Source organism: Fusarium sambucinum, chromosome I (genome assembly GCF_050947815.1).
Source record: "Fusarium sambucinum isolate potato_lamoka chromosome I, whole genome shotgun sequence".
In the NCBI taxonomy this organism is placed as follows: Eukaryota; Fungi; Ascomycota; class Sordariomycetes; order Hypocreales; family Nectriaceae; genus Fusarium; species Fusarium sambucinum.
This window is the reverse complement of record NC_139294.1, coordinates 6,245,640-6,266,408: the sequence shown is the minus strand read 5'-3', so window position 1 is coordinate 6,266,408 and position 20,769 is coordinate 6,245,640. Positions and strand designations below refer to the sequence as shown.

The 20,769-nt window shown below is 48.1% G+C and overlaps 6 protein-coding genes across 6 annotated transcripts; 4 read left to right on the top strand and 2 right to left on the bottom strand.

Annotated features, from left to right (window-relative positions):
* Nucleotides 1–937: 937 nt before the first annotated feature.
* FSST1_004730 (uncharacterized protein) lies at nucleotides 938–3,436 on the top strand (the record flags this gene model as incomplete). The annotated part of the gene is made up of 1 exon (XM_083230933.1): nucleotides 938–3,436. The coding sequence occupies one exon, from the start codon at nucleotides 938–940 to the stop codon at nucleotides 3,434–3,436; it is 2,499 nt and encodes an 832-aa protein (XP_083088160.1).
* Nucleotides 3,437–4,303: 867 nt separating this feature from the next.
* Nucleotides 4,304–5,232, bottom strand: FSST1_004729 (60S ribosomal protein uL22; the record flags this gene model as incomplete). The annotated part of the gene is made up of 3 exons (XM_083223775.1): nucleotides 4,304–4,456; nucleotides 4,508–4,695; nucleotides 4,817–5,102. 3 exons carry the CDS (start codon nucleotides 5,100–5,102, stop codon nucleotides 4,304–4,306), a joined length of 627 nt encoding a protein of 208 aa, XP_083088159.1.
* A 664-nt stretch (nucleotides 5,233–5,896) lies between these two features.
* On the top strand, nucleotides 5,897–7,116 carry FSST1_004728 (rRNA methyltransferase NOP1; the record flags this gene model as incomplete). Its single annotated transcript, XM_083230932.1, has 5 exons — nucleotides 5,897–6,026; nucleotides 6,096–6,152; nucleotides 6,205–6,266; nucleotides 6,338–7,001; nucleotides 7,058–7,116. The coding sequence occupies 5 exons, from the start codon at nucleotides 5,897–5,899 to the stop codon at nucleotides 7,114–7,116; spliced, it is 972 nt and encodes a 323-aa protein (XP_083088158.1).
* A 772-nt stretch (nucleotides 7,117–7,888) lies between these two features.
* Nucleotides 7,889–9,614, bottom strand: FSST1_004727 (cytochrome P450; the record flags this gene model as incomplete). Its single annotated transcript, XM_083230931.1, has 4 exons — nucleotides 7,889–8,313; nucleotides 8,378–9,143; nucleotides 9,198–9,323; nucleotides 9,378–9,614. The coding sequence occupies 4 exons, from the start codon at nucleotides 9,612–9,614 to the stop codon at nucleotides 7,889–7,891; spliced, it is 1,554 nt and encodes a 517-aa protein (XP_083088157.1).
* A 2,309-nt stretch (nucleotides 9,615–11,923) lies between these two features.
* FSST1_004726 (uncharacterized protein) lies at nucleotides 11,924–14,378 on the top strand (the record flags this gene model as incomplete). Its single annotated transcript, XM_083230930.1, has 5 exons — nucleotides 11,924–12,004; nucleotides 12,054–12,191; nucleotides 12,242–12,543; nucleotides 12,602–13,897; nucleotides 14,018–14,378. 5 exons carry the CDS (start codon nucleotides 11,924–11,926, stop codon nucleotides 14,376–14,378), a joined length of 2,178 nt encoding a protein of 725 aa, XP_083088156.1.
* A 3,635-nt stretch (nucleotides 14,379–18,013) lies between these two features.
* Nucleotides 18,014–19,864, top strand: FSST1_004725 (uncharacterized protein; the record flags this gene model as incomplete). The annotated part of the gene is made up of 1 exon (XM_083230929.1): nucleotides 18,014–19,864. One exon carries the CDS (start codon nucleotides 18,014–18,016, stop codon nucleotides 19,862–19,864), a length of 1,851 nt encoding a protein of 616 aa, XP_083088155.1.
* Between the last annotated feature and the right edge of the window lie 905 nt (nucleotides 19,865–20,769).

The following is a 20,769-nucleotide window of genomic DNA, read 5'->3' as shown; positions in this document are numbered from 1 at the left end:
AAGCCTGAGGAAACAAGCCACATGGTAGAGACGGTGAGAGTCAGTTTCAACCCCCTTGTGTTATTATTGTAAAGAAAACAAGTCATGAGGAAGAAATAAAAAACAATTATCACTTTGTTGAGCAAACAGTATGTCTTTACTGCCGAATCGATACAAACTCTAGACCCTTAGTCTAAAGTTACCCTTGAACACTGACGTTTGCTCTTGGTGCCGTTGTGGAGTGATTGCCGGTACAAGGATTTCAGTTGTCTCCTAACCGTTAGATAGGTACTCTGTACCTCGCTACTCCTGCAGCACCGGAACCTGACCGGCGGCAATCACCTTACAGGGGTTGTGGGCATGTTCTACTAGACTAGTAGTACTGCTTTTCCCCACGTCTTTGAGTACTGAGCTTAAACATGCCATCCATCCCCATCTTCAACTCATTATTTTCTCCCTTCGGAACCGCAATCAGGCAATTAGCATATGCCTGTTACCCAATGGAACACGGCATAAGTTCCATCTACAGCTAATCTTGTTACCAACTACCGGGAAACAAGAACCCTGCCTTTCTTGGATCCTCAGCTTCCTTCACGTCGTCGCCACTGAATGAACTCATCCGATTCACCCCGTTTGTTCAGCTGCCTGTAGCTCCTTCATTCCGTATTCCTCAGCCAGTTCGTTTTCTTATAAACCCTTCATCCACCTCAGTACATTTCTCTGCCTCTTGCACCTTTCGTATCTACAAGGGCTTCATCGCTTACACCAACATAACAACAACCGTTACACTGTCGCATTCGTATCCCCGCTACGCCCCGCCAGTCGAGTAACGATATCTCCAAATTCCTCCTTCCGACCGAATGTTTACAACCAGCCACGCACATTCGTTATAGCCTTAGCCAGAAACATTCTTACCAATACGTCAAGCAGTTCTATCACCAAACTTAATTGCCCAAAGATGGCTACTCATTCCGGACAAGATGTTGGTAGCAACGATTCGGAATCGAATCAAGCAACACCAAGCACTGCTCCTCCGTCTTGTGACGACGAGACATCAGCAATTGCCGAACAGTCAGATTCCCGCGACGGGACTGTTCATACATTTTCTGTCCAGTGGCCTGCAAACCAAGTGCCAGTTGAAATCTTCGAGATCATAATCTCACACCTTGCACGTCTCGAAGTTAGATGCTTGCGACTCGTTTGCAAGGAATTTGAGGCCAAGGTCTCTGCGCAATATTTTCGGAACGTTGTGGTGCCTTTCAAATCCGAGCTTTATAGTAAATTAGATCGTGATGAGAACGGCGCCCTCAAACGCACTTCTTCCGCTCTGCTATCTAATGGAATGCGCATCTTCCAATCTTTTGGCCCGCACATTCGACGCTTTGCGCTGTCGTTGGAGCTTGATGAAGATACTCTCTCATACCCCCCAGTCAAACCTTCACAGGAAGCTGTGCCATCCTTCTGGGGCATATACCGCTGGCCCCATGACACATATCACCGGTATACCGACCTTGAGGGCCTTGAGCAGACTGCTGATGAAACTGAGGCCATGAAAGAGGCACTTAAATGCTTGGTCAAGGTCTCAAATCTTGGAATCTGCTGTGATGCTGGTCTTGGATTTCTATTGGGACCGGATCATATAGCACGCAACGCTGCCGCTACTACTATTGACCCTGTGTTTGCAACCCAGAATTGGCGTATCACCAACTCTGAACTTCAACAGAAGAAGCCGACCATCGTCAGCTTGTCGGATTTCCACGAACTGGTCAAAGATCTCAAGAAGCCCGTCTTTGAAAACCCCATGAGTTTCAAGCAAACCGTATTGCAAAAGATGGTGTCTGATGCTGGCTATCGAGACGATCAGATTAACGATGCTGTGCGCATGATACTTGACACAGAAGGCACTGATCTCAACACGATTGACTTTGACGAGAGGGCTTCCCTGCTTAATGATTCAGAATCGCGAATGCCATTGTTGTTGAGCAACCGTGCCGACTTCGAACCTGTCGTTTCAGAAATAGCAAGTCATGCACTCATTCCTTCGAGTCTGACCAGAGCACAAAAGGAAATGCTTCTAGAGCTTGAATGGGCTCATCGGGCTATGATTCAGTCCTATGTGATTGGTCTAATCGACAATGCTCGAGCTGACAGCTTCATGAATTTGACAACACTCACGATTGCCAAAATCCCCAGCAGCCATGTGTACATCTTCAGTCGTCACGATCTTTGGCAAAATCTACCGTCTCTCAACAATGTCTCATTGGGCGTTATCGCAGACTGGCGGCGTGTCTCTAAAACTGCCCCTGGATGTGTTGAAGACATTCCACTATCTCCTGTCGATGCTGTCAGGAAGGTGTACCAGCTACTCAATAACTATATCGGCGCCCAGACCAATATCGAAAGCCTTCACTTCGAATGGATTTGTGGCGGAGAGTTTGCACCCTCGACGTTCCAGCGAAACCATTACATTCTTCCAGCTCCTTTCTTTGAAGACCCTGAGCTCATGACACGGGTTGATAGCCCCAGAACTCACCAAAATGATATCCTGGTCCTGCCTTTTGTCAAGCATTTGTCCTTGAAGAATTGTTGGGCTTCGCCTCACGTCTTTCTTCAGACAATACGCAATATGGCTCTTTCTACACTCGAGAAACTTGACCTGGAATCTGTGTCAATTTCTGGTCCCCCAACTCTCACTCCACAAGCTCCTCTTCATGGGCATATGAATATGAATGCTGCTCATTTGCTGGGCTTCTTCGCTTTGCCGGCCCAGGTACACCCTCACCCTACGGTAAATACACATGGACCTCCTCCTCCGCCGCCACCAATGGCCCAGATGTTCCAGATGTATCAAAACCAGATGCAAGGTAACAACGCGCCACAGGACCCGGCAGGTACACCATCAGAAAGCTTGCAGCAGCCTGAACAACTTTCATGGGCAGGCATCATAGAACACTTCTCCCCCAGTGTTAAAATCCAGGACATCTTGGCCGCCAGAGATGAGACTGGTTCTAGTTCGGCTGACCAAATAATATTCAACCAGCCAGATCCAATGGGTCAACACATACCATCATCACATCGCCTACGTTGTGATGCGAAGAAGTACACTCTGAAGTGTCTTTCATTCAAATCATGTGGTTATGTGTCAGTCGACATGGCGGATATAAATACCAGGAGCATTTTACCCTTTGGTACTCAAGGTCTCGCTGGTAATGGAAACCCCCATAGCGCGAATTTGGGACCTCTGATGATGAAATGCCGTGACAGGCTCCTAGGCCGCATTGCACCTTTCATACGATCCCAGGAGTCATTTCAACTCACCGATGCCTTTGGTCTGGATATGGGATGGGAAAACATTTACGATCAACGCACAATTTCTGATGCTATTGGCGATGGCGTTGAGAGCCCTGGAAGAGGGCGCTTTTCAGGCACAATTGATGCGATGCTACCAGCAGTGTAGAAGTCAGAGATGACGAGGCTGCGGTGGTCACTCCCTTTTAAAACGAGGCAGGTGTCGCATGGCTTCCAGGTTTAATTGATGCCGCATGGACATTGTAAAGGACGGGAAAGGGCGTTTGTTACCTGTTTTTGGGTCGTGAAACGAGCATGAATTATGATATTTGGGCACAACAGGACTGGACGGATTGGGTGTCCTACCACAGGATGATATCGCTATGTACCTTGCTTAGAAGAGCGTAGGATTCAGCGGTATATTGCTTAGTTCGGGACAGGAAAAACTGTTTAGTATAAACTCTACATTTGGTGGTTTTTCACAATTTCCAAAGTCTCATACTGACTGCGAACTCTACATAAAATAGAAAAAACCAACAGGGATTAGGTTATCGATGTTTCTGCGAGAGTGGTGAAAATTCTACTGCTATGATGGCTGATTAATAGGTACCTATGATGCAGCCAGACACCCATGTCGAATCCTAGATTTCATTTCAGACTAAATGATACGAATGTTTGGGTAGTTGATGCAAAGTAACTACGTCACATCATTGCCGGGATCACGGGTGGTAGGAGACTTGGGAGGACTTGAAAGATTTTATTTCGTCAAGAAACCTTGCGAATTTTTGCATGCGTTTCCCTTTAATGCCATGCTTACCGTAGCCTGCCATACACCAGGAGATGAAAAGCCACGAACCACCCTCGCAAAAACCCTAGAACAATTGATCGAGTTTTGTTTGTAATCTTGGTGTTTGTGTCTCTTTGTTCAAGAGACTTGTCAAGAGTCACAGCTACAACACAGAAGATGCCCGACGTAAACCCAGTTTTCAACCAGCGCTTAAATTTTGTCTATTTGAGAAGAAGGTTGTTGATTGGCTTAAGCAGAGGTGATAGCCTTGCGGAGGCGGGCACCACGCTGGCGCGAGCTGAGGTGCTCACGCTCAGCAACAGCATCGGACTTCTGGACAACCTCCTCAGCCTCGGTCAGGATGAGCTCGATGTGGCAAGGGTTGGACATGTAAGGGTTGATCTGGAAACTATGTTAGACGAGTCTAGAAGCCGGATGGATTGGACAACATACACGACCGTGAGCACGGTATGTCCTTCGTCGCTGCTTAGGGGCCTGGTTGACCTGGATGTGCTTGACAACGAGGGCACCGGTGTCGAGGCCCTTGGCATCAGCGTTGGCCTCAGCGTTCTTGAGGAGACCGAGAAGGAACTCGGCGGACTTGGTGGGCCATCGAGCCTTGGAGACACCGAACTGCTTGCCTATTGATGAATTCCATCAGTATTTTGTTCCCCGTGACGTTTTCTTTCCCACTCGTCTGCGATCCTCCGGATTTCTCTAAAGTCCATCGCTAACAGGTCAAGATTCTCGCTAGTGTCGTACCTTGGGCGGTGCGGCCAGTGCTGCCGGCGTATCGTCGCATGGGGACAGCCTCCTTGTGCTCCTTGACGTTCTCGAGGAAGGTAACAGCGCGCTGAAGCTTCCAGCCGTTGATGGCCTGGGCGGTCTCGCGGGTGTTCTTGAAGGACACTCGGAGGTAGGCACCGCGGGCGCGGGCCGACTTCGCGGGCTGGATCTCGGTGGCAGCGTATCGAACCTGTAAGAGTGGGAAAAAAGCCAGAGTCAGCCAGGGCACATTTTCGAAATTGAGCCCATCACCACGACGCATCGATTTCGATCATGCCAAAGTTGACGTATCTCGTCGAAAACTTGCACCAGCAAATTCCCGATAATTCGTGCAACAGCATATCCTCCTCTATATCATCATGGCGATCGACGGGGGCGTATTTACTCACCATCTCGGCGACTTGGGTGGTGAGTGACGGTTTCGACGACGGGACGTGGGTTGGCGGGCTGAAATTGAGAAATTCTGAAGCTCTTGCCCTAACAGGTCGGAGGGACCACAAACTCGCTTTCTCCACTCCTTTGGGAAAGAGGCCTTAGGGTTTGACTGCCCTGTTTGTGCGAAAGGCGAAAATCAGCGTCACAGGTCGGAAATAATTCGTAGAAATTCGAGATAAACGGGAGAGATTTTAGAATTGATTAAAACAAGATAATAGACATTTTTGATCAGTTTTAATGGTCGTTGTAATGTGGTTTCGCATCACAGCGATCGTACTGCCATATCAGTAATATCACCTGACTCTTATCTTCTATCATCACGTGCGAGACGCATGCATCAATTCCACACTAGCCGCGTTATCCCCGGACCCATCTCGGAGTCGGAGAAACTTGCATAAACTAAGTGGGACTTAGCTTCATAGAGCTTCAAAAAATTCTTTCTCAAAGTCTCCCAGAACGCCCAGCGTCCCCCAGGAAAGGCTATACAACAGACAAGTTTGGACTTTGATCCACGTCCGCCTTTACTCGATTATCTTTTCGCGTCTGGAATACTTCTCGACAACGATCTATCGTCGTCTCTAATATCTTCAACTTCACTCAATTCCTCTCTAATCGAACAAGATGGCTCCTTTCACTCCTCGAGGTGGTGCCCGTGGAGGTCGTGGCGGCGCTCGTGGAGGCGGCCGTGGAGGTTTCGGTGGTGATCGCGGCGGCTTCGGCGGTGGTCGTGGTGGTGCGCGCGGTGGACGAGGTATGAATTGCGCTTTCGCGGCATTCTTGTCGCTGTCTTGATGAACTCGATAACTGACTTTTCGCAAAGGTGGTGGTCGTGGCGGTTTCGGTGATCGAGGCGGTCGTGGCGGACGCGGTGGACGAGGTAAGCTCTTCTCTCAAAGACTACATGATCAAGATACTAACGAGATGAAAAGGTGGTGCTCGCGGCGGTCGCGGTGGTGCTGCTGGCGCAAAGGGCGGTGCCAAGGTCATTGTCGTATGTCAATCCTCTGTCAACTTTTTTTTTCTTTGCGAAATTTTGCGATCTAACTTTTTTTCTTCACACAGGAGCCTCACCGTCACCCCGGTGTCTTCGTTGTCCGTGGTGGTAAGGAAGATGGTCTTGCTACCCGCAACACAACCCCCGGCGAGTCTGTCTACGGAGAAAAGAGGATCAGCGTCGATGAATCGGTCACGAATGAAGACGGTACTACCACCACTACCAAGGTCGAGTACCGCATGTGGAACCCTTTCCGAAGCAAGCTTTGTGCTGCCGTTGCCGGTGGTGCTGATGAGATCTACATCAAGCCTGGCTCTCGTGTCCTCTACCTCGGTGGTGCCTCTGGTACTTCCGTCTCTCACGTCGCCGACATTGTCGGACCTACCGGCTACGTCTACGCCGTCGAGTTCTCTTCCCGATCCGGTCGTGATCTCATCACCATGGCTTCCAAGCGACCCAACGTTGTCCCCATTGTTGAGGATGCCCGTCAGCCCGCTCGTTACCGCATGATCGTCCCCATGGTCGACGTCATCTTTGCCGATGTTGCCCAGCCCGATCAGGCCCGTATCGTCGCCATGAACGCCAACTGGTTCCTCAAGACCGGAGGTGGTGTCCTTATCTCCATCAAGGCCAACTGTATTGACAGTACCGCTCCCGCTGCCGAGGTCTTTGCTGCCGAGGTCCAGAAGATGCGAGCTGAGTCCATCAAGCCCAAGTTCCAGCTTACCCTGGGTATGTTTACTTCCCTTGACAATAATTATGAAGCGTTTCAACTAACATGTTCCCAGAACCCTTCGAGCGTGACCATTGTCTGGTTGCCGGCGAGTACTTGCGCTACAAGCAATAAATGGCTTAAGGAGTCATACTACTGTGTATTTCGCTTAAGGACATTGAAAGAGATGGTCTGCTTTGTCATGCGGTTTCCCAGGTATCTCACGGTTCCCGGTGGACTTATTTGTCTTCAGCTTGCTGCATCAGGGAAAAAATGGTTGACGGCTTTTCTTCAACAACGGCGAGGGGCGTTCTGGGTTGGTTGGATCTGTAAATATCAAATGTTTGTCCGAATCTTAAAGCCTTTATTGGACCTTCGCATCTCAAAACAAGGCACTTGAAAAAGAACAAGGACTTCAATCGCCATTTTGTTTTTTCTCGGAAAGACTACGGATCCATTTTGATCAGTCAGTTCACCAGCTATACCTCTTCCTTTTCTTCAGTCATTTGGATGCGCCGCCAGTTTATTTGTTTGTTGATCAGTCGGAGAGAGATGGCACGGGATCAGAGAGGATTGTACGATGCTATAAGGTCAGGCTTGTGGCTCTCATCGGCCTGGCCTACGACTTCATGATACCCCCCACGACAGCCACGCTCGGAGTCCCTGTGTTGTGTCTTTGTTAGATTAGAACAGTTCGAGTAATGCAAGTCGTTAATCTGACATGTTGGTCATTGTGATGCTGTTGACTTATATGGAGACGACTCAAGACTTGTAGGGGTGGCTTCTATTTCTAAAGCTAGTGTTCTATATGTACTATACATTGTGACACATCTTTGTGCATCCACTGGTTTATATACTAAAAAGGTAATGTACTGGGTATCGAAGTATTGGCGCTCATCATTCTTGTTTAAGCTACCAGTGATCTTCGTCGGAACTCCAGTTCGGTATCTGGAGATGGTGCCTTGGCCATGACTACAGTCATTGGCTTTGGTCTACCCTCACCCGCCTTGAGACGGATGTCGTAGTTGATGAGCAGATGCGCCAACACAAGCTTCATCTCATTATTGGCAAAGAAGCGTCCAGGGCATGCATGTTTGCCCGCACCAAAATTGGTGTATGTGTCGTCAAGAGAGGTGAACTGCCATCTGTGGTTGGCTTCACTTGACTCTTGGCGAAGCTTGTAGAACCGGAAAGCGTCAAAACGCTCAGGGTCGGGGAAATAGCGCTCGTCAAGAGCAATGCCAGCTTGGGGAGCGAGTACCTTTGTGCCTGCGGGCAACTGGGTACCGTCGGAGAGAGAAATGGGTTTCATGACCTTGCGGATAAAAGATGCTGCATGTTTGTTAGCTTATGTGGATATGGATAAGTGGAACTAAGAGTTGAGGAAGAGACTCACTGATGTTTCCGCTCAGACGCTGGACTTCTCTCATGAAACTGTCCAGCTTCTTCAACTTGGCCAAGCTCTCTTTCCTCTCCCAACCCTTCTCAACTTCGAGAATTTGATAGGCTTCCTGGCGTAGTTCCTCTTGAACTTCTGGGTATGCTGCCAGGTCACAAAGACATTCGCAGAGCAGGTTGTTTGTGGTGTGGATAGATGCGGCCGCGATGATGAGCTGCAACTCGGCCTGGGTTGTAAGATCGAATTTCTCGTCCTCGGGCAAAGCTTCGAGAAGCCATTGAATCATATCATCGGGTGCGTCCTCGCCGTTGGAGAGTTCCATGTTTTGCAGGCGCTCTTTGAGAATGGGCTCGAGCAGTTCCTTGGCGATCTTGATATCCTTGCGAATCTGGCGTAGCTCTGATACGAAATATTGACCAACAGGTCGAGCCCACTCGGGGATGAACTGGAGTTTGACACATGCGGTAAAGACATGGACAGCAAAGTTAATGGTAGTGTCCATCCATTTCTCGTCCCGGTTGAGGGAAGGGCCGACGAAAGCTCTGCCACTCAGGCGGGTAATAGCACGAAGACTAAAGGGTTGCCATTTCACAGGCGTCCAATCCTCGCAGGCAGGGAACTCGGTGGCCAGTATGTACTCCAATTCTTGTCGAAGACGTGGCACAACTCGGGTGAGGTTTTGAGTCAACTTTGTTCGGATCAATAGCGCAAGTGTTTCGCCGTTGTGGCCTGGCGAGAACTTTGTGTACTTGCTTTGCAGAGCCTATTGATATGTTAGCATGCTATGCTAACATGTGTGGGTGTAAGTGAGGTTTACGTCTGACACTGCTTCTGTTGCACTGAGGACATCTTCAGGAAGTCCCTTTAGTTCACCCACTAGGTTTGCAGGTACCAAGACTTGTACTCCCTCGGTAGCCTTGATTTGATATACTCGATCGCGAAACTAGACAGTATGTAAGTATATCAATTTTCGGATAGCAATTACAGGGCGGCAAACCTTTGTGTAGCTATCTTTAATTAATGTTTCGGCATCAAAGATCCAGTTCTTCTTGGAGGCCTTGTAGAAGGGAACCTCGATTTGAGGTCTTTGCTTCTTTGGTATTATCAACCATAGTGTGATGAGTAATAGAGTAAATGTGATGTAGTAGCCAGTACGCTTCCCTTCGAGAACGAGTTGTGGATATTGGACGTTGACACCGACGGGTGAGGCGGGAAGACTTGAGGTGTTCTGCATAGTGAATATGAAGAACTTGAGGTTGTTTGGAACGGAGAACAGTGAATCGGAAATAAAAGAGACGTTTTCGATAGATATCAAAAGGCGCTTCTCTCTTTTCGAATTTTCGGTTTCAAGTTACGGGTGATGCTTGCGAATATTGTTATAAGTGACTGGTATCAGCCGTGTATCAGAAGGGCGACTCCACAACCAGAGGATGGGAACTTGATCAGGGATCGATAGAGGCTCGACGAGACTTGTTCTAAACATGCAAGATGTAAAAGTAATAGAAGCGAATCCGAGAGGGAGTTGTATGTATGTATATGTATATGTTTGGTTGTAGTTGTTGATATGAATGATGATGCTAAAGATGGGGCTTAAACGAAAGTCCAAAGGAATGAGTACGTTTCATTTGTTTATTCCACCAACTAGCTTAATATTGCACTTTACTGTCTGAAAGGAACCACTCATCCACTGTCCGTGTCACTTGATTTACTATCCAAATTGATGGACTGTGTTTGTCTGAAACAGGTTGGGCCTTTTCAAAGTGAGCATCTCTCGGGAAGAGACAGCTCCGGCTGTTAGCTTGGCGCTGGTGTCCGAGTAGCGCGCATGGGACTTCCATTCTAGGCCAGTCCTGGACAAGAAAGGATTTGGTGCTGTGTTGTTTTGACGCGCTCGGGCACTTGCATCGAGGTAAAAATAAATAATAAAAAAAAGGTGATTTGCATTGTCTATCCCGCCTTTTCCGTTGATGAAGATCATCATGATTGGAATTGATTAGGATGAGCAGCCAATCGATTTGCTCTACTAATGTAAATACCGAACAGACTAACAGACTGTAGTGTCGGTAGTTGAAGTTGCCGACTGGATTGACTTCAATCTTTGGTTAAAAAGAAAGAAAAGAATCCTTGGCTTGATATTGGTTAGAGATATTGCCTCGGGATATTTGTACTTGACTCTGTTATTTGTCTTGTTGCGTTCTGGTATCAACTCTTGATGCCATCTACAGGTTAACTACTGCAACAGAAACAGAATCAAATTCCATCTGGAATGGCCTAAGCTCTCGGATGTCGGGTCTTCCATACACTAGCGTCACTGACCAGCAGCGGAAACGTCAGCTTCCGTTGCAGTGAAAAAAGGGTCCTTGCGTGCCTGATTTGGATCATCTCTCTGCCCTACCTACGGATAGACGGACAACTCATTTATCGGCGACAATGTCTTGTATTTACTACAGCCATCGTGTCACAACCATCCCTGAATCTTCTCATCCAAATCTAAATCTGAATCTGAATCTGAATCCGAATCCGAATTCTCGTTTAACGTCAGACGTGCCGCAACAACATTTGGTGTACCAAATGTTACATTCATGTCGCCGACATGCTGGACAGGGTGAACTTGAGACTTGTTACCCCATATTTCAGCGCTACTCTATAACAGGTCCTTAGACGGGATGTGGGAGTCTTGCGGGACAATGAAACTCGACTTGAGTCTTTCTGTCTCATTACCACTATCGCACAGATATCAAGAGACTCAACGTTACTTCCAGCTTCACGTTAACCAGCTCAGTTTTCTCCAGCTTCCCAAGATCCATGTCGCCAAGTGCCCCCCAAAATGTCAGCGTCTCACAAGTCGATAATATCTACAGTCATACGACTTGCACACCAACTCGAGCTTCTCAAAAGACTGAACATTGCCTAATCCATCCGAGTGCATGTTGCAGAATCTGTACCCCAGAAAATGTAATGGTTCGCCCGATTAACCTATCCACCATTAATCGTTCCCGTTCCTGTTCCTCGATCCGCTCCGCTCCTCCTATTTCTCCCCTTCGCCATCCCCCCGCGCTGTTCCTGCACTTCCCAGCATGAGGCAATCCCCCATCACCAATCATTGTAAACCAATGCTTACACCCAGACGCCCGTCGTTGAAAAGTTTTTCACATCACGATACAGGAACCTTGCTTTGACAGACAGTTTTCTCTTACTCTCGTTGGCTTATCCGAGTTTTCACCATCATATATACTGCATTTGCGTGTATGCCTTGCCAGCACAGCACAACAGTCAGGGCGGCTCAGACGAGGCAACTGCAGAACCAGCCAATATTGGATGCGAACATGTTGTTCAATCCTTTGAGGGAGCCAACTGCAATCTGTAAAAATTTTCACCATTCGCAAGGCGGAGCAGTAAGAACTGGTAGGAGTTGATTGCACATTCGCCAAGTGTTGTTGATCTATATATTCATCATGTTGTCTGTCTGTAGACTCGTAGTTCACCACTCTTCTTATTACCCTCAAATCGTGGATTAGTAGACTCCCGTCTTAGCCCTTCAACATGGCAGATTTTCACGGACTTGGGGCCAAGTTTGATGGCTTCCAAAGCGCAACAAGTGGCAGTTCAACAAGTCCATTCGTGGTAGGTACCAGCGCGATATCACCGCACCTCAATCTCTTATTCTAGATAGCAGGCTTCGGACACATCAACTCATACTTCGCTGTCTCTTACTTCCAGTGTGTGCCTGCCACCGCTCTCAACTCATAACACAGAAAAGTCGCATCATCACATAGAAAACTTTGAACGCTTCATTGAGGATCTCCAGACAGTATGTACTTCCTTCCATAGACATTTTAGATTACCACTTACATGTCCCAGTCTGCAAAGAGGGCATTTCCCAATTCAGACTACTCCCGATATAGCGATGTCCAAGTTCTCCTGATACAGTGGGATGAAGACGAACTTCAAGTTGAGGATGAAGTCAATGAGTTGAGAAGGGTCTTCAACTTGTACAACTTCACGACTACCAAGTTTCGTATTCCCACCTCCAATTCTCATCGCAAGCTCAACCAAAAAGTACTGAGCTTCGTCGAAGAGCATGAAAACGAAGATACCCTTCTTATCATCTACTATGGCGGGCATGGGATTATCAACAAAGCACGACAGTCGACTTGGTCTTGGTATGTTTCAATCTATCATCCCATCTATTCGACCCTGGCTAACCATCTTCTATGACAGCAAGCGCGACAAAAGCTACGCTACAGTAGAGTGGTCTGCGATACAGACACTATTTGAGACGGCCAAATGCGATGTCCTTCTTCTTCTCGACTGTTGCGCTGCTGCAAGTGCCGCGCCCTTGACCGAGCGAACGACGTACATGATGGAGACAATTGCAGCTTGCGGCTTCGAGACGTGGACATCTAGCCCAGGTGCACAGTCATTCACTCACACCTTGATCGAGGTATTGAAAGAATGGGCCTCACAAATTCCTTTCTCTGCTGCCATGCTGCACAACGAAATCTTGACTCGACTCAAACATGCACCTCCTGATCGCTCCTCGCAAGGCGTATTGGTCGAGTCAAGGAAAACACCCACCTACATTGTCTCAACATCCAATGCACGCGCTTCTTCCATCACGCTAGGCAAGATGCCTGAAGAAGAAGAAGAGTCTGGCTCAATATCGTCATCTAGAGCGATCCCTGACCAATGCCTCAAGGACTTTACAGAGAGAGTACAGTCCAATACCTGCCTCTCGGCCGAGGATCGTATCCAGGCCTTATTGGCCACAGATGTAAAAGGACAACGAGCGGCACCGCACGTTCTTTTGACAGTTGCATTGGAAGAGGACCAGGTCTTTGATGCCGCGAGTTGTGCCCGATGGCTGAAGCAGTTTCCACTCTTGGCAACGCATGTGAGCGTCGAGGCTGTCTACCGCAGTTATTCAACTCTTCTGATCTTGTCCGTGCCGGTCGTCGTATGGAATCTGCTGCCGGAACATCCGGCAACTCAGTTTGTGGGATATGTCAGAACCCGCAACCTCGTATCCAGAGACGCGGCATTGGAAAATGCGGCGACACCAATTCCTATTACTAGGCATACGGCAGGAAACAAAACTGGTGACCTGCTCGATTGTACTTCTCCACCGAGATCCGTGTCAGGGCTCAGCAGTCTTGACTCTGGTTATGACTCGTGTCTTTCACGGCCTGGCAGCTTGGTAGCGTTGAGGCAGAATCGACTACCAGGAGATGGGGCCGTAAGCTCCATTGCTGGTCAGGTAAGACTGGGCAAAAGGCGAAACAAGCCATCATCAGTTGAGCTCCTGGGCCCAAAACAACTGACTTCGGTGCCAATCAACACGCGCCTCAGTCTTAAACAGCGACCAGGCTCAAGCAATTGGGGGTCCAATCGCTTAGTTGTCTCGATTGGCGAAGCGGACTTGGATGGCGACAGAATCGGCCATACCTGCGTGCTCTGGTATGGATACGACGTCCAGCAGAGTCGACCCACCGAGAAAGTGACACCAAAACCAACGTGGTGAGTAAAATAACAACCCTGAATACAGATCCCCGAGTGGACATTGTCAGCCTTGGAGCTTTACCATGACTATTTTTCTTGTGGAAGGCCAACAGTATATTGAAGCTAAGATCTATCTAGGAACGAAGATTTCAGGTTTCGGGTGCATAATTCGCCAATGTGCTACCACTTGAGAGTTTCTGTATGGGGGACTCAAATGCTAGAGCTCATTGGCGAGGTGCATGTTGACCTCTGTGAACTGGTCACGAGAGGACGGCTTCCAAAGCTCGGAGCATGGCAGACCCTACGCTGCAATGGAATCACAACGGGGTCAATCCACATCAAGTTGGCATACCTAGATGCACGTGAGGACGAAGAACAGCAAAGCTTAGCAACCGAAATGTCAGCGGCAGAGCGACAGGAACAGCGGCGCAAGTTGGACCGGCAGGGAAGTGACGTCGGGCAGGCTCGGGCCCATCAGATGGATTTCCAGGTTTGGTAAAAGACGTCTACCTCGGCATCAAGACGGGATTCAAGGAATGGTAGCCTTGATATGTCTTGATCAAAGCCATGTCATTTCAGGAGTGGGAGTGAGCAATTTGTTGTTGGTCAGGATGGCATAAGGAGCCGTCTCTCCAGCCATACTGCCATGTACGAAAAGGAGACACCCTTGCTTGGGCACCTAGGTATCCATACCAAGGTGGTTAGTTGGTAGTCAAAGGGCTGGCTAGCTAGATGTGTTTGGTAGACCCCACACAAAAAAGTAAATCTTTCCCATCTTATCTGATCATGACCAACAATCAGACCCATTCAGGGTTGAGTACATGTTGCGCTGTCTTTCCAGTGGGACAAGTCACTATTGGAAATGTGAGAAATTCAGGATCGAGCTCCTTTTCATGATCCCTGCTCTGGAAAAGGCTTCTATGGGCAACACAAAAACAGATTCTGTTGGTGAAACGGATCCCCTGACGAGGTTGATGTTTATGGTTGGGGACAAGGAAGTAAAGGAGAGCCGACACAGACCAGTTCACTTAGCAAGGGTGGTATCAATTTACCTGACTTCTGCGCTCATGTGTTGTACATGCGAATGCCGCAATGGACATGTATCCATATATTGGTAGGCAAGCTGCATTGGCTGAGAAGCACATGCATATGTACATATGTGCAAGGACAACAAAGCAACTTAACAAGAGGCTGTGGGTATTTGCGCAGTTTGTCTCAAATAAAGAAATTTTTGTTTCGATTAGTTCCGAAATCGGTCAAGGTGCACATCGTAATTAACGAGATGCATCTAATCTCAACATTCAAGGGAGATGGATGTTCCAAGATTAGATTGGATTGATAAAGGCAAGTCCATCTGATAACTTTTTTGGCTGGTTTGTTGGGGTAATCCGATTGGTGGAGGTACAGTATTTGACGAGGAGACAAGAGGAAAGGGCTTTCGGAGCCGGGGTATCCAAGTTTATGCCCAAGCTAGACTCGGAGCTAGAAGAAAGAAACAAAGTCAAGACAGTGCAATATCGTTTTCGGTGTTGATCTATCAAATGGACAATAGGAAGAAGGCATGTGACTCTTCAGCCATGCCATGTCACTCCTTTCATAAATCAGTGCTGCAACTGCCACTCGGAGTGTATATATCGGTTCGGATGGTTATCGGAGTCAAATAGAGAAGAAACTCACTCGACTCTTTAAATTCGAACGAATTGGGATGAAGGAATGCGGGGAGAGGGACGGGAAATACTGCGAGGCCGATACTCAGATTTGTATCTGATAATAGAGCGTATCATTTTCGTCTGCGGGCGTCGCCTTCGGTCGTTCAGACGGCAGTCGATTTCCTTTCCTTTTCCTCGGAAAGCCCCACGGAAACGTTCGGTTCGGTCGGACGTGATGATATCCGCTTACTACTCACTGGAGGGTCGGTTGTGGGTCAGATCCCGATAAACGGGTAAGAGGATGTCTATCCGGTTCCTGTGCTCCGGTATTCCTGATGCTACGCAGTACAATCTGGTTTTGAACTCCTATTGATTATACATTATTGTTGGGAACTGTCATGCCACAATGGCGGAAATATGCGGTACTCTTTAATGACAATGTCTGTGGTGGCCTGACCCGAAGCTGGGAACCGTTGTCTCGTTGACTCGGTTAGATAAACGCCTGCCGTGGTTGGTTCCAGGTCCCGAACCCTTGTTTGTTTTTTTCTGACAAGAGCTTAGCATAGCCGGACAGAGCCTCATGACTTTTAATGATGAATGGAAGGTCTGCACTGGTAATTAATGAACCGAAAAGATCCGAATAAGAAACAGCTCGTATGATGCGCATGTGCACATCGTTGACCCCTTGAATTGTAATTTACAGCACTGTGTTGATTTGATCATGTTGAGATTGGGTGTTATTATTCAAGAATACTTTTAATCATTCAGGGACTGCCGATCTCTCACAGTGAGAGATGGTGTCGGAAAGACCGGTTCACCTTTGAGAGTTATGCAAATGTCCTTACCCTAGAATCAACCTTGAATTTTCTAGTTTTTCTAGCTGCTGGCTCTATCGGCCGAGTTCTCCATAGCTAACAATTGAGTTGGCCTGTCGTTCAACTACTATAGATATTATATCTTGCGTTGGTCAGATGACCAACTTCGATATCGGACTTTGGATTGCGAGATTTTGTGGAGCTAATTGCTCAGGATTCGCACAACGATCTCAGTGATCTTGATGTGTCAGGACAAAGAAAGATTCATTGAGTGGCTGATTGATAAGGGGGGCCAAGAGCCGATAGACCAATCAAAAAAGACTTTTATGCAAGTCGGGTAGTGTTGCACAAACCGGTCACTGGATCGGCAAGCATTAGCTCATAAGCCGTCATGGAAGAGAAGTAGAGGGAAACACTTCGCCAACTATCGATAAATGATAACAAAAGTGGCATAATTATTGAGCAGAGTGTGCATATTTTTGAGTTTGTAGAAGGTTAGGCCGAGGAAGAGCAAAGGTTTGGATAATACTTTGGTTGACCCACGTGTCTTGCACAGCTTACAGCAGGTGAGACAAAGCACTGACTGATTGATTAGCTTGATTGATTGACTGATTGATTAAGCATTGATTGATAACGAAATTGCGACATGATCACATTTCATTTTACTTTGATGTTGCCATGTTTGAGTTTAGTCAACAACCCTGTGTAAAACCCCAAGCCTTCTATCTACCTGTAAGCAATTACCACGCATCCATCTATCGTCACGTTCTGGCATGATCTGTTTATTGTGCTATGCGCCAAATCCACATCAGCTTAGGGGGCTAGAATCGCTTGGAGCCGGACAGGGACCTTCTCGAGTTCGGGTTCTGTTACCTGGGGCTGGACCTGGGCCTGACTCTGAGCCTGGGGAAAGGAGAATAACCGAGTGACTGGATTGCGACGTTATCTAATCATGGCGAGTGCCTGAGATGAGCATCATGCTGTGAAATGGCCTGATCAGTACCTGGACTCATTTCTAATTTCTAGCAATATTCCATGTTTGATTAAACATACAGAGTACTAATGTCTATTTGTTTATGTTTAAGTGTAAACTTGAACAACCAGTCAAGATAATCCACTGGTAACCAACTGGTTTTTAGTGACACGCCCCCCCAACAGTGCCAATGCAAAGCACCAAATAGTCCCACTGTCTGTGGAGATTCCCCAACCCGCATCGGGGCCTTATCCATGGCAATGGCAACAGCAACAAGAGCAATGGATGGATTGGATTTTTTAAAACCTCCCGCCCGCTCTCGGCCGCTACCACTTGTATTTGAGTCTTTTGCCCCCTCCAGCTTCTGAGCTTCTTCTTTCCTCACAACCCAAGGCAACACAGTTTTTCTTATTACAGTTTCTTGTCAGTCAATTGCATCTGCAGGTCCTCAATCTTCACGAACCCTACAAACATCTTTTACCTACCTCTCAGACGACAGTACCTACAATCCCTGTCTGTTGCTGCATCGTCATGCTATTTGAATCCTGACGTCGCCTAAACCGAACCACACTATATTTCTGCGAAAACCGGCACAATTTACTCGTTGCGAAGAGCTTTTCAACAACACCTACACCCGACACTACGACTCCTCAACAACAACTTCCAGCGGGTGGCTCATAAACACATTTGGCCCATCATGACTACTCCTGCTATTCGAATTGACGGCATCGTCAACCCCGCCACTCAACCCCAACACGAACTCATCATGGCCGAGGGTGCTCCTTCAATTGCACCCTCGCTAACCTACTCAGACGATTCCGACTCCCAAGAAGATGAGCCAGTCATCCCCCTCGAGCGCCGTCGTCGTGCATCTACACGTCTCATTGCTCAAAATGCCCGAGACATTCAGCGAATCACTGGTGAGACACCAGCTGAGTACATGGGCCGATGCTGTGGTGGTGCTTGCTGTATGAGCGACCGAAATAACGTTGAGTACGAGGAGGTTCCTCTGCCCGACAATGATGCTTTCAAGTCACTCGGACTTCGACTTGAGAAGATTCCTGCCGACCTGACCGGCATCATTCCTAAGCCCGAGCAAACTGTCTTTTTCACATCAATCCCTCGGCCGACTTCTTCTCCTCCTGATTCAGCTGTCTCACTCGATTCCGATTCTGAGTCTTCCCCTTTGTCCACCTCCTCCAAGAACAATTATTTGGTTCCTGGTCCTGGATATGAGGGTGTCGATACCGCCATTCAACCTCCTCGATTCGTCCAGCCTCATCCTCCCCACAACGTGTACCCGGCCAAGATCCACAACACTCGTGAGCTCACCAAGTCTGGTGCCGAGAAGCGAACCTTCCACTTCGATCTTGACATTACCGATTACCCTCCTGAGGAAGTTTTCGACTTCAAGGTTGGTGGCGCCATTGGTGTTATGGCCCCGAATGACGAGATTTCGGTTGATGAGATTCTCGATGCTCTCATGATCCCACGCTTCCAGCGTGACAAGCCTGTTCTCATGAAGACAACCAAGGGCCGCTGGCCTACTGTCTGGGGTGACGAGAAGGCCCGTGAGCTCATCACTACACGCCGTGAGCTCCTCACATGGACCACCGATATTCAGTCTTATGCTCCTACCAAGGAACTGCTCCGTGTCATTGCGGAGCATGCCACCGCTCCTAACGAGAAGAAGATCCTTGAGTATCTCTGCTCTAATGAAGGTGCCAGCATCTTCTCCGACTTCCGCGGTGGTCCCCACACCACCCTCTCTCAAATCCTCAACGCGTTCCCTAGCTCTCATCCTCCAATGGACCAACTCCTCTCTGTCCAAGCTCAGCTCATGCCACGATTCTACTCTCTTTCCAACGATCCTACCGAATCATATACCCTCCGAGAACATGCTCAGCGCCGCTTGATCGAGATTGCTGTTACGGTCCATGACTCCATGGATTGGCGACGCGGCTGCCGTGCCGGCGTTGGATCTGGATTTTTTGAGCGACAGGCTCACAAGTTTATGAGAGCCCAAGCTGCTGGTGAACGCTCCCCTCAAGTATTCATCCCAATGTTCAAGGGTTTGATGGCCAACCCTCTGGCCAAGCAATTCAACTCCGATGGTCCTATGCTTCTGATCGGTGCTGGTGTTGGTATTGCCCCATTCCGTGGTTTCGTCCAACGCCGTCTCAAGCAGGCCAACTGTGCCAACAAGGTCTGGGTCCTTCAAGGCATCCGAGATTCATTGGTGGATGAGATCTACAGTGGCGAGTGGGGCGTTCATGAGGAGGAGGTGAAGCGTGTCGTTCAAAGCCGAGTTGGTACCGGCAAGTATGTGCAAGAAGAGGTTATGAACCAGTCTGACCTGGTCTGGTACATCATCAACTCTCTGGACGGCCGTATTTTTGTGTGCGGAAGCAGCAAGGGTATGGGCGAGGGTGTCGAGGATGCCCTCTGTGATGTCGCCATGGAAAAAGGCAACCTGGAACGTGAGGAGGCCCGCAACTTCTGGATGCTCAAGAAGGAAGAGGGCAAGTATATTTCCGAGACGTGGTAAATTACGAAACAAATGGAACACCGGAAAAGCTTGGATATTTGCTTCATACAAAGGATGAATTGGTAGTGCAAGGGCATTGTAACAAAACTCAAGAATGCCGGCCGACACAGATTAGAAGGCTGCTGCACAAGCGAGGGGATAGCATATGGCATTTTCTGATTCGAGACGAGGGGAGCATTGGGCATAGTAACGGCGTTATAGGCCTATGGGTATGAATGGCTATTTTCTCTTGCGGGTTGTATATTGACTATTTCCTTTATGGAAAATACCCTTGGCGACAGGATAGGATTATTAAATCCTGCCCTGCCCTTTTTGATATTTAGAATTTCAAAAATCAATTGATTGAATATTGAAGTGCACATAGTTGCCGGTGATAAGCCATTTGTTAGGCTCTTACATCTTTGTCGTATCGCAAACTTGGGGCGATTCGATTAACGACTACTAGGTATATAGAGATCAACTACTATATAGAGATCCTTGCCGTATACTACCTATGGTAAGTACGAATATACAGATGAGGGCTATTATCGGATAGACGAGATGGGTGTTTTTGTTCAATCTACTGGTTCATACCGATGAGTATAGATGTGTTACTGACGCCAGACTTCCCTTTCTGGCGACTGACCCAGTCTGATAGGCTCGGCACTCGCTTGTCAGTGGGATGTGGCATGCAAGGGTCCGAAGCCGTGTTTTGTCAGCCGAATATATGTTCCGCTTGCTTCATCCATCTCTCGCGCGCGCGTATTGTAAATCATAGCGGTCTAGCCAACATGAGGGAAATCCGGGGTTAGACCCAACATCGTTCTATCAGAGTGCCCATAGTGTACATGAGTCAGGATGCGTGAGTAAAAGTCTGTTCCAAGTAGGGTGGGGGCCGTTCAAGCAATCAGCGATGATGACAATTG